The sequence below is a fragment of the Anomaloglossus baeobatrachus genome, chromosome 8 (assembly GCF_048569485.1).
Source record: "Anomaloglossus baeobatrachus isolate aAnoBae1 chromosome 8, aAnoBae1.hap1, whole genome shotgun sequence".
Classification (NCBI taxonomy): domain Eukaryota; kingdom Metazoa; phylum Chordata; class Amphibia; order Anura; family Aromobatidae; genus Anomaloglossus; species Anomaloglossus baeobatrachus.
Window position 1 is genome coordinate 13,967,573 of NC_134360.1, and position 12,625 is coordinate 13,980,197.

At 42.5% G+C, this 12,625-nt stretch overlaps 1 protein-coding gene across 8 annotated transcripts in view; it reads right to left on the bottom strand.

Annotated features, from left to right (window-relative positions):
- The window catches only part of ERC2 (ELKS/RAB6-interacting/CAST family member 2), a 1,225,588-nt gene that overhangs the window by 761,610 nt on the left and 451,353 nt on the right, over nucleotides 1-12,625 (bottom strand). For 4 of the 8 annotated variants that reach the window (XM_075321314.1, XM_075321312.1, XM_075321313.1 and 1 more), the window contains one exon: nucleotides 10,082-10,275. In XM_075321314.1, the coding sequence (XP_075177429.1) occupies nucleotides 10,082-10,275 (194 nt within the window). Of the gene's footprint in view, nucleotides 1-10,081; nucleotides 10,276-11,191; nucleotides 11,243-11,374; nucleotides 11,402-12,625 lie in introns of all 8 variants that reach the window. The other 4 variants (XM_075321310.1, XM_075321308.1, XM_075321315.1 and 1 more) reach the window with 2 other exon arrangements.

The window sequence follows — 12,625 nt, forward strand, 5'->3', positions numbered from 1 at the left end:
TGGATATAACCTACAGCATTGAAAAAAATATCACCTTCAATATTTGTGTACAAAAAGAATAATACAAATATATGTAGTCTAGAGAACTAGAGAGTTACTGCTCCAAAGTACCACCCTCACATAAAATCACCGAAATATAGAAATGAGTAAATACCTTGCAGTGGCAGTATGGACATGAGAGGTTTCAGGCAGTGTATCCCTCCACCCCGACGCACGTTTTGCCCAGCTTCTTCCGGGAACACCGATTTTAAAAGTCGTTTTTTAACCCTAGAACGTGCAACCATAGAAATCTACCATAGAAACAAGTTACCTAGCAGGCCTGCGAGGCTCCAGGTATTCGTTCTATGGTTAAAAATTCTTATTAGTGAATTGCATTATACAGGGCCATCCTGACGCACATTTCACTCAGCTTCTTCCGAGGACACGCTGCTTTAGAAGTCGTTTTTTTAAAGAATCTTATTAGTGAATTGCATTACACAGGGCTGGTTAGGAGGGAATTTGGGCATACATGGATCAATGCTGCTGGGTTGGAGGGCAAAGGGGATCTGACACATTCTTTTTAACTGTCCAAGTGTATTCCATGTCAAAGATAAGAGTAGTAATGGCGCACTGTGTGGCCATTCCTGGGACCAGATATTGGAACCATAGGGGTCTTCTGGCCCATCGGTGGCATGAGGTGGAGAGGAGGCCAGTGTGACTACTCACATAAACTGCTATGAACAAGTGAATGAGAATGGAAGAAAAGGAGACTGGCTCTTGCAAGGTTGGAGTTCTGGAAGAGGTACAAGAACCCTTCATTCATTTATGATATTCTTTTAATATGTAATTCCTTTTGGCTTTATTGTAGCTCCTGGAATTGGTTCCGACAATGTGGCCTTGGGCCAGAAAAAGTTTGCATCAATGCACAAGGGGATGCGGTAAAATAGTCCAGACTCACAGAATGTGCAAAAATGTTGTGAAGCTGAACTACGAGATACACAGGATTCACAGCACAGTCTCATGTATGATGCAAGCAATGGAATATTCTTTTAGTGTCACAATTCAGTAGAATCAATGATATTGGTGACCAAGGTAATGTACCCAACGTTTCGACCCTTTGTCAACTAGGTGCTTTGGGAGGCTGGATAAGAGATATGAAAGTGTGATAGCGCAGGTCGCACTAGGTTTGAAGTCTTAGTTTTAGGGGTGGATGTACCATAGGTTCAACATGTGCAGCTGCACAGGGGTCCAAGAGGTAGGAGGACCACTAACACCACCGAAGCAGGAGCAATTGTGCATTATGAGGAGCTATCAAACTGCAAAGGGGTCATATATTGTGCTTGCACAGGGGTCTCTTCTGTCCGTATCTGCTCCTGCTTAGTTTATTGAGCCTATACTAGTCGGTTCCTATATTATAGCAGGCGTGCATGCTCAATTCATCTGACCATGCATGTATTCTCAATAGGGGGAGCGATAGACATCTCCTCTGATTGAAGAAGGGTGATGAAAATCAACATGTCGATTTTTTTATTCCCCCAATGTCGGGGGAGCCACATACCCATAAGTGTTTTATCATTTTTCATCCATTTATATTACATGCACAATAAACATGAAAGCATTCTGTTTCTCACAAGCCATAACACATTTCTTCCAAAGCCCGTAGTAATAGAAATGAGGAATAATACAATCCCTTTGTGCTTTTCAGGATAAGTACTGTGTATATACTGAAAGACACAGCCATGATGAGAGATACCGGGCCAAAGGGATTACTTCTCAAGAGTATAAGCAAAAACAGAAAAACAATAACACCGGTAATGGTACCACGTGCTGGAACCTGCAGTGCATGGCACCACGTGCTGAAACCTGCAGTGCACGGCACCACGTGCTGAAACCTGCAGTGCACGGCACCACGTGCTGAAACCTGCAGTGCACGGCACCACGTGCGGAAACCTGCAGTGCACGGGCCGTAGGTGTGCATATTAATAGGTGCATTTACAGTCATATGAAAAAGTTTGGGCACCCCTATTAATGTTAACCTTTTTTCTTTATAACAATTTGGGTTTTTGCAAAGCTATTTCAGTTTCATATATCTAATAACTGATGGACTGAGTAATATTTCTGGATTGAAATGAGGTTTATTGTACTAACAGAAAATGTGCAATCCGCATTTAAACAAAATTTGACCGGTGCAAAAGTATGGGCACCTCAACATAAAAGTGACATTAATATTTTGTAGATCCTCCTTTTGAAAAAATCACAGCCTCTAGTGACTTCCTGTAGCTTTTAATGAGTTCCTGGATGAAGGTAGATTTGACCATTCCTGTTTACAAAACAATTCCAGTTCAGGTAAGTTTGATGGTCGCCGAGCATGGACAGCCGCTTCACATCATCCACAGATTTTCAATGATATTCAGGTCTGGGGACTGGGATGGCCATTCCAGAACATTGTAATTGTTCCTCTGCATGAATGCCTGAGTAGATTTGGAGCGGTGTTTTGGATCATTGTCTTGCTGAAATATCAATCCCCTGCGTAACTTCAACTTCGTCACTGATTCTTGCACATTATTGTCAAGAATCTGCTGATACTGAGTTGAATCCATGCGACCCTCACCTTTAACAAGATTCCCGGCGCCGGCATTGGCCACACAGCCCCAAAGCATGATGGAACCTCCACCAAATTTTACTGTGGGTAGCAAGTGCTTTTCTTGGAATGCCGTGTTTTATGCCTCCATGCATAACGCCTTTTTGTATGACCAAACAACTCAATCTTTGTTTCATCAGTCCACAGGACCTTCTTCCAAAATGTAACTGGCTTGTCCACATGTGCTTTTGCATACCTCAGGCGACTCTGTTTGTGGCGTGCTTGCAGAAACGGCTTCTTTCACATCACTCTCCCATACAGCTTCTCCTTGTGCAACGTGCGCTGTATTGTTGACCGATGCACATTGACACCATCTGTAGCAAGATGATGCTGCAGGTCTTTGGAGGTCGTCTGTGGATTGTCCTTGACTGTTCTCACCATTCTTCTTCTCTGCCTTTCTGATATTTTTCTTGGCCTGCCACTTCTGGGCTTAACAAGAACTGTACCTGTGTTCTTCCATTTCCTTACTATGTTCCTCACAGGGGAAACTGACAGTTTAAATCTCTGAGACAACGTTTTGTACCTTCCCCTGAACAACTATGTTGAATAATTTTTGTTTTCAGATCATTTGAGAGTTGTTTTGAGGAGCCCATGATGCCACTCTTCATAGGAGATTCAAATAGGAGAACAACTTGCAAGTGGCCACCTTAAATACCTTTTCTCATGATTGGATACACCTGCCTATGAAGTTCAAAGCTCAAAGAGGTTACAAAACCAATTTAGTGCTTTAGTAAGTCAGTAAAAAGTAGGTAGGAGTGTTCAAATCAAGAAATTGATAAGGGTGCCCATACTTTTGCATCGGTCAAATTTTCTTTAAATGCGGATTGCACATTTTCTGTTAGTACAATAAACCTCATTTCAATCCAGAAATATTACTCAGTCCATCAGTTATTAGATATATGAAACTGAAATAGCAAAAACCCAAATTGTTATATAGAAAAAAGGTTAATATTAATAGGGGTGCCCAAACTTTTTCCTATGACTGTCTATGGCGCCATTGTGTGCACCGCGTCTGACAACAATACACTACGGGAATGACAGGTATAATCGCACTAGTGAATTAGGAAAACAAAACTTGGCAGTGAAGAAATATGGGAGCAGGAAAGATCCCAAGGAAATTAAAATTGAAAATTTGAGAAGATAAATTTTGTCAGGATTTGGAAGATTTTTCCAAAAAGTAATTTTCAAAGCAAACTGAAATAACACCATGCTTTAAGCATTCCATATCCTATACGTGCAAAGAAAGCAAGAGAAACATCAGACGTCATACTCACCCATAGCTGAAAAATCCAAATTATATAGAGAACACATAAAATAAACAGACATTCATTATTAGGACATACAGTCTGAAAATAGATTACAATCTGATTCAATATTTAAATTTAAAGGAATGATGATTGTAGTAATCCGCAGAATTAGACATGGAAAGATGGATGACATTTTCAATCTTAGGCCGAATGCACACGTTCAGTAGTCATGCTCATCCGTTGGAACGGATCCAACAGCAAAAAAGTTCTGCAGATGCAACTTTGTCTGTTTTTTTATTTTAGAAGGATGTGTTTTTTTCAACATTTAGTCTTTGGAAGATGGATCCGTTAAACAGCCGTCCGTTATCTTCCATTTGAAACTGATGCTTTATGCGAGTAAAATCCACTCCTTCTATGCCATTGGAACTCCAAACTTTTACAAGTGCTCAGGGAATCATTGCAGCACACACGTTTTGTGCTGTACTGAAAGTTTTTGCTTTATTACATCATGTGACTAGTTTATATAGTACCCCAAACAAAGAAATAACTCCTCCAAACTATGCATCAATAAGAGCCGCAGGGGTGTGTGTATAGAAATGTGAAACTTCCCCGCCGATCAGTGTTAGCTGAGCCCTATGACATCATTCCATTATAAGACAAGATGGTTTCTATAAGAACAAAATGGATTTTATTCTATCACATTTACCAACGAAAGAAAAATGGATGACTAAATAACGGACACATTTCCCATAGACTTCAATGTTGAAAAAACAAATCCATCTGAAATCATTTAAAAAAAAAAAAGACAAAAAAGTTGTAGCTGCAAAACTTTTTTGCTGTTGGATCCGTTCAAATGGATGATTACTGGAGATGTGAACATGGCCTTATCCTACAGAGGAAAATTTTGGAAAGTTTGCATCTGTATGCAACTTTTTTTTCTCCAAAAAGAAAAATTCATAAACCTTGATTTTTCTCTTCTTTTGTCTGGTACAAAATCAGTTTCCATTATTAATAAAATCACAGTAGATATATCTGTAGTTCTCGACTCCAAACATGACCGAAACCAACTACGCCCATGACCAAAATTTTACAGTGCCAAATTGGATTCGGTCTTGAATTTTTTTGCCAAATCTGCATCAGAAGCTCCAACACAGATGTGAACAAAACCTAATCACTGACCATGAGTGAAACCCACACACTATAAGCAAGTGAGAGACCTATTACTCCAGAGCAGCGGGCAGGGAGAAGCCACTGGACACCGCCTGCCTGACTGGTCAACCCTCGTGGCTTGATGCCCGGTAGTTATTAAAGTGGGTTTTTCTCTGAAATGCGGCAGAGTTTCTGAGTTGAACCCGTGTCTGATCTCTTGCAGCCAGTGACTGATACATGCTACCCATGGTTCGGGCAGCATGTAACACCTTACAAGTTCCCTTTAATGTCTTCAGGCAAGAAAATTTTGCCATCATCATAGATGACAAATTTTTCCTGGACGAGCCGTGAAACTATGGAAGATTCTGCTACATGATGTGGTGGTCAAGGAAGGTCTGGACATCTTTACAATATTACAAGTTTTCAGTTCTAGATTTTTGTAGATGTTATTCCCGTGTTACGAGTGTTTCCCGGCCTTGGGAGACCTTTGACAAATCTGGGATCTGAGGTTCACATTACCTTGTAAGACTCTAATTTTTAAATGTATATTATTTATTTTGGTGCTGCAAGGGTTAAAGACTCTTTCCTTGCTGGTAGTTCCTTGTTGGTCCAATCTCAGCCAATTTGTGACCACTCCTCTAAACTTTAAATAAATAGTCACATGTTCCATCACCTGATGCTGGTTTTAGAAGCCATTTCTAAACTGACCACTGTGGAAGGAGCAAGTCTCTGGACGTTGCTGAAGTTGTGTCACCTACAGCCCTGGTGTTTGGCAGCAACAGTGGAGTTGGTGTATATCCTTTTTGTCTATGTTCCCCTGTCTGTCCTTCTTCCTCTGTGTCTTATTATTGAAATGGTAAAGTCTAGTGTACTCACCAGCCTTTGAACTGTCCAAGGTGAGTGGAGGGATATACAGGGACTAGGCACATGACGGCAATGGGGGGGGGAAGGACCTGTTTAGGAGTGTTAGGGAGCTCGGGGTTCAGACACAGGTTAGTTTCAGGAGGTGACCTGTCTCCCCAGGGACTAGGCATGTCACGCGATGGAGGAAGGACCAGTTTAGGGATGTTTGGGAGCTCAGGGTTCAGACACAGGTTAGTGTCAGTAGTTGACCTGTCTCCCCAGAGACCAGGCACTTGATGGCGATGGGGGGGTGAGGACTCTTTTAGGGATGTTAGGGAGCTTAGGGTTCAGACACATCACGAGGTGACCTGTTTTCCCAGGGACTAGGCATGTGACGGTGATGGGAGGAAAGACCCGTTTAGGGATGTTAGGGAGCTCAGGGTTCAGACACAGATTAGTATCAGGAGGTGACCCGTCTCCCCAGGGACTAGGCACGTGAAGGCGATGGGGGGAAGCATTAATTTAGGCATGTTAGGGAATTCAGGGTTTAAACACAGGTTTGTTTCAGGAGTTGACCTGTCTACCCAGGAAGTAGGCACGTGATGGCGATGGAGTAAGAACCGTTTAGGCATATTAGGAAACTCAGGGTTCAGACACAGGTTAGTGTCAGGAGGTGACCTGTGTCCCCAGGGACTAGACATGTGACAATGATGGGGGGGGACCCATTTAGGGATGTTTGGGAGGTCAGGGTTCAGACACAGATTAGTGTCAGGGGGTGACCCATCATCGCACTACCGCTTGGGCCTTCCTACCCTTTCCATCCCCATTGTTATCTCTGTGTTGCGCTGTGTGTCCAGTTGCCCATATGTGACATCCAGGGCTTTAGTCTGACATATTTGGAGTGGGGAAGCCAATTTTACTCAAATATCGAGCAATTACAGATTTTGTTCATGAGGTTATTAGCTTTTCTCTGGATCTTCGCTTTCGAGCTATAGATTGGGTCTTGATGGACTTGTGTCTTTTTCAAACCTAACAACTAGAAACTATGTTTAACTCGACATCTCACAAAAATAATAAAATGTTAAAACGTGACATAAAAAAAATCAACCTGAATATGTTCAGATCTATAGAGTTCAGAATTTGGAAAGGTCTTATGTGTTAATGGTCTCGCTCTCGTGTGAGATTTCCTTTTTCGATAGCACAAATGCCATAAAAATGTATCGCGGCGGTTGTGAAGGGACCAGACAGATTAGAATGAACCTGATAGCCAAGTTTACCCGGCTAACACATCATATACCGAGGTGCTAAACTCACACCATTCACACCTATAGGGACAAGGCTCGTCATGGCCTTCCTCTTGACCTCAACTTATTATTGCAAAGGGAGTTCCATGCAAGTCAACTGAAAATGGGACAAGAAAAAAATAGCAATAGAGAGGGGAAAAAAGGAAAAGTTTCACGAAAAGTCATCTGCTGTGTTGGCAGCCGTATCTGCATACCTCATGTACATGTTAAAGGTGACTCCATATAGACTGGGATGTTACGGGACTCGCTTCCAAATTGACTGTTTTGAAAGTTGTAATGTGTAACTTTCCAGACACGGATTCTACGCGGTCCCTGGTGACGTGTCACGCCATTTACAGCAATGAATAATGTATTTATTAGTCACTATTTTAGATTCCATATGTTATTTCTGCCGGCTCATACCGCAGGTTGAAATTTACTTATTTGCTTGCCTTAAAAAGTTATGAAAAATAATTTTGGGGAATTTCATAATCATGAAATATTTAGAGTTGGGTCTTCTCTAAAGCAGTTTGCAGAAAAAAAATAAAGTCATTTTAGCATCTTAAACTTTGAGATGACAATTTTATCTCGAACCCAAGACCAAAGACATTGACGTCGAATGGGCGCGATTACAGCTCCTGAGGCAGAATGTGTCCAGAGGAATATAGACGAGTACTGGCTGATTCGTGCATCACGAGTGGTGATGTAAGTGTGTTTTTACCTCTCATATCTGCAGAATTTTGAAACATGATTAAAATGCTGGAATATGGCCTGAAGATATGGGTGGCAGTTTGGGGGTCTAAGTTGACTTGACCGGATGCCTTAAAGAAGAGGTCCACTACTCAGCATTCGTGGCCATATCGATGTAAAGCTTATAGACAAAGCTTTTCTCAAACACCTTGTGTCGTACATTCTGCCTCTAAGCGGCGCTATTGCGGTCCGCTCATCCCCCATAACGTGACCCCCCACCCCACCCCCTGGGCTCCGTGACCTCTGAGATCCGGTGATGTCACATCAACTTCTAGTTGACCTGACATCACCGAGGCCTGCCCCAGTCTCCCCGAGAGACTGGGCTGTGGGCGAAGTTTCACCACTTGTCACAGCCCAACATCTCAAGTGCTCTCTCCTTCACCGCAGAGCGCCGCAAGCAGGAGAGATGCTGGGCTGTGAAGAGCGGTAAAACTCCACCCACAGCCCAGTCACTCACGGAGACTAGGGCCGGCTGCAGTGATGTTGTGTCAACTGGAAGTTGGCGTGACATCGCCAAATCTCAGGCGTCACGGAACCCGGGGGGGGTCACTTGATGGGGATAAGCCGAATGCCCAGAGTCAGAATTTACTACACACAGTATTTAAGAAAAGCCTTCTCTATGAGCTTTACATCGATGTGGAAACTAATGGTGAGTAGCGGACCACCCCTTTAAAGCTCTGTGTCGGTGAATGTGTCCCTAGACCTCATAAGTTTGAGATCGGATCATTTTTTAAAAAAAAGTGTTGGGCTAGAAGTAGTCATTAGGCTAGGTCTTCATGGAGACTTTGGTGGTGGACTTGGATGAGATTACACTTTTTGCTCCTTGCTTGTCACGGTGGCAATGTGACCCCAATCACTTGTTATGTAGTAGTGACACCTAACGAACTTTGACCGGGTGACCGTTGTCTTAACCAAAGTCAACACAAACCTTACAGGGCTCTTTTTTATGTGATCTAGATAACAAAAAGGAACAAATCATTGTTCTAGCGCAAACCCAAAAACGTCCAATTATGAACTAGAATTATTTGAAGGTTCTACTTTTTCGCGGCTAGTAGATGATTCCTTATCAGTTCTTGGGGATATTGCCCCTTTTACGTGCACCTATTTAGACGGCCACCATTTGACATTTGTTAGCCAACTGCCGGTGGTTTGTTGACTTGTTTAGATGGCCACTATTTGAATATATGTAAGCCAACTGCCGGTGGTTTGTTGACCTCTTTGGACGGTCAACAAACATTCAATGAGGATCAATAATACAATTGTTACGTGCACATAGACTACCATGTTATCGGCAGCACAACCTCTTTTTACATGGACCGATGTGCTGCCAAAAACGTTGACAACTAAACAAACTTAAAACTCATTGCAACGGACAAGTGAGTAGTTTGGTTTTTGTTGTAGGCTGATTGCCGATAGTTGGGAACTCGCATTCCTGCTTACTGACTCGTCTAAAAGGGACATAATGCTGTCATGGTCGACTCTCTTTTGTAGAGACTAGTAACAGGTTCTGGGCCAGAGCCTCTTTGCCTTGGGAGTCTCCAGTTTAGATGTATTCCCTTTCCTTTGTGGAAGAAAGGGAAAAGTCAGTTTTCCATGCCAGCAAGCATTCTCTTCATCTTCTCAGGTGTTTCCGATTTGGACCACTCACAGTCATTATATATACCCTCTGCTCCCAGTAGAGAATGCCGGTTATTCTCTGATCTCATTTGGATGCTTGGCCTGGAAGTGGAAGGAGCTGGTGGAGACTTCTCTGCAAGTTGCTGTGTAGGCTTCAACATTGGTGCTGATTGCAGCAGTCTATTGTTGTGTTTCCCCCTGTCTTACCTTCCCTTGGTGTGTTATTAGTGCAGCAGTGGGGCTAGTGTCCCTCACCTGCCAACTCACTAGCCAGGGCTGTTACAGGGTCTGCCAGGGAATGAGGTATCCTGTTCGTCGACAGGTGCGGAACCTGTATAGAGACTGACTAGGAGTGCAGAGTACATCTGCAGGTGAATGAAGGAGGTGTACTATCTCCTCATTGGCGCTAGGGCCCACCATTGTTAAAGTGTCTCCAGTGTACCCCTTGTGATGTAGTGTGTCGCAGCATGTGCCATACTTCCCCTAGTCACAATCGTGACAAATACAAGTCAAGAATTCAGATAAAACTGCTATTAGGTTGAACAGAAATATGTAGTAGAAGGAAAAGATACCTTTCCAGCTCAGCTATCTGCTTGTCTTTGTCATTTTTCTCATTTTCCACCTCTTTCAGAATCTGTAGCAGCCTGTCCACCTCGGCCTGGGCTTTGCCACACTCCTCTCTGTAGTAGCAAACTTCTTTATCCAGTTGTTTGAGTCTATCGTTGAGGTCTGGATTCATCCTGGACTCTTCTTCTGCCTCATGAGCCTTAAAAGGACCAAAAAAATAGATAAATATTAGCCTCCCGTAAAAACATTACAGAAGAAACAAATATGCAATACCTAAAAGTGGGGCATTGAAGGGAATGTGGCACAAAGTATCAGCCTTAATGCAGTTCTGAAATGGGGACTATTCGTACAAGGCCTATATCGTAATATTCAAGAACTCTGAATGTTAATGGAGATTAGGTCATAATTAAGTTACTAAACTCCTATATATAAGGGGTCTAAATGGCCTTCAGCTACATGAGAAGACATAATATTGCCAACTCTCCGAAAGTGAGCCTCCTAAAAATGTGGGGGGGGGGACTATCAGGATTCCGAAAAGAATTGGCAAATCCATTGGGTGCCACAAAAACTTCCCAAAACCATTCAGAAACCAGCACTTCTGGGAAGTTCTCACTGGGATGATTGGTGGAGTTTGGGCCTCCATAGATACAACTAGTGGCTTGGTAAATGAAGTGTGGCTTACGAAAAGGGGTTTTGTCATGCAAAATCGTAAACACATGAACTTTTTTATAAAGTTTATTAGTTTGGAAAATACTTGTGGCCAAAGACAAGTGAGGGGCCCTGAACTTTGGAAGGCTACTATAGGTTTGTTGTCCTCCACCATCTCCATTTACCAAACACCTTGGCCAAGATGATGATGTGAAGGTGTTTTCCAAACTCTATAGACAGGGGATTGGTAAAGGCGGGAGCAGAAATTTATATACTTTACAAAACCTTATTTTTGGACATAGGAATGAGGTAACACGTGACCCACAACAAACACGGCACAATGAACACGGTAAAACAGGCAAAGATGGTTCATGCACCAGGACAGACGTGAGCCGACCATTATGTACGATGAATATATTACAAGGCATGACAATAATGAATTTTGGTTTTGCCCATCGAGTACTCACATAGCCACACAGAAATGATACCCCCTGCTTCTCGTTACGCCCCACGGGTGTCTTCATAAAGCGCAGGCAAAAGAAGAAAGAACAAGGCAAGAGCAAGCAATGACTAATCTAAAATGCCAGTAAGCTGCATGCAAGGCAAATAAAAACAAAACCAAAAAAAGCAAATACAAAAAAGCCAAATACCAAAACGGCGGTCAGAAGGTTTGAATTCTTTGGAAGAAAACAAATAAAAACATATTTTACTAGAAAATTTTTACTGAACAACAGATACTTAGCTGATATCAGTCTATGATACATAACACTGAAAAGGGAATGGTATTGATTATTGTGCAGGTCATATCAGCGGAAATCCATGGCTGTTGTAATCTGCATCTAATGAATATTGTGCAGGTCATATCAGTGGGAATCCTTGGCTGTTGTAACCTGCATCTATTGAATATTGTGAGGGTCGTATCAGCGGGAATCTATAGCTGTTGTAACCTGCATCTATTGAACATTGTGCAGGTCATAGCGGGAATCCATAGCTGTTGTAACCTGCATCTATTGAATATTGTGCGGTCATATCAGCAGGAATCCATGGCTCTTGTAACCTGCATCTATTGACCATTGAGCGGGTCATAGCGGGAATCCATGACTGTTGTAACCTGCATCTATTGAATATTGTGCGGGTTATATCAGCGGGAATCCATGGCTGTTGTAACCTGTATCTACTGAATATTGTGCGAGTCATATCAATGGGAATCCATGGCTGTTGTAACCTAAATCAGAATAGACATTTACAGTTCTCGCTAATGGCACCTGGGGAAGACTCCGCTATGAACAGAACAAGGGATTAAGAGGGAAGGGAAATGACAAATTATGGAAAGTCAAACAATAGGGAAACAACCGTTAAAAAGCCCCCCAAAAAATTAGACAAAATTACAAATTGTGTCTGATTTTGTCCATTGTAAACATGTAGAATTTCGCTTTCAATTGAAGAGCAAAAACTACAAGGTCCTGAGTTGTTCTTTTAAGTCATTACTAATTTATCCGGGTCTGAAAACCAATCTGGCACCAAAGTTGGTTGTCACTCAATGTTCCTGGATTTTGCCCAATTAATTATTTACCGTTACATCTCAGTTTGCTATGTCGAAAAAAACACTGTGAGAGATGTAAAGGTGCCGTAGGGATTTGAGAAAATGTATTAAAAGTCATAAATCTTCACCAAAAACAAATGTTCAGCCTTCCGGCAGAAATCAGACACAAAACTAAAATGATCCATACGGCATTTTGGATCAGCCGTTCCGATCACACAGGATTTGGTCCGACTCTGGTCCAGCACAACGGGTCTCTCCACCTGACCACATAGACCACGCCTGAGGCAGCTCAGCTGCCTTTTAATGAGGTGTGAAGCCTGGATAGGAGGTACGGAACGACCAGTCCCACCCAGCTCTT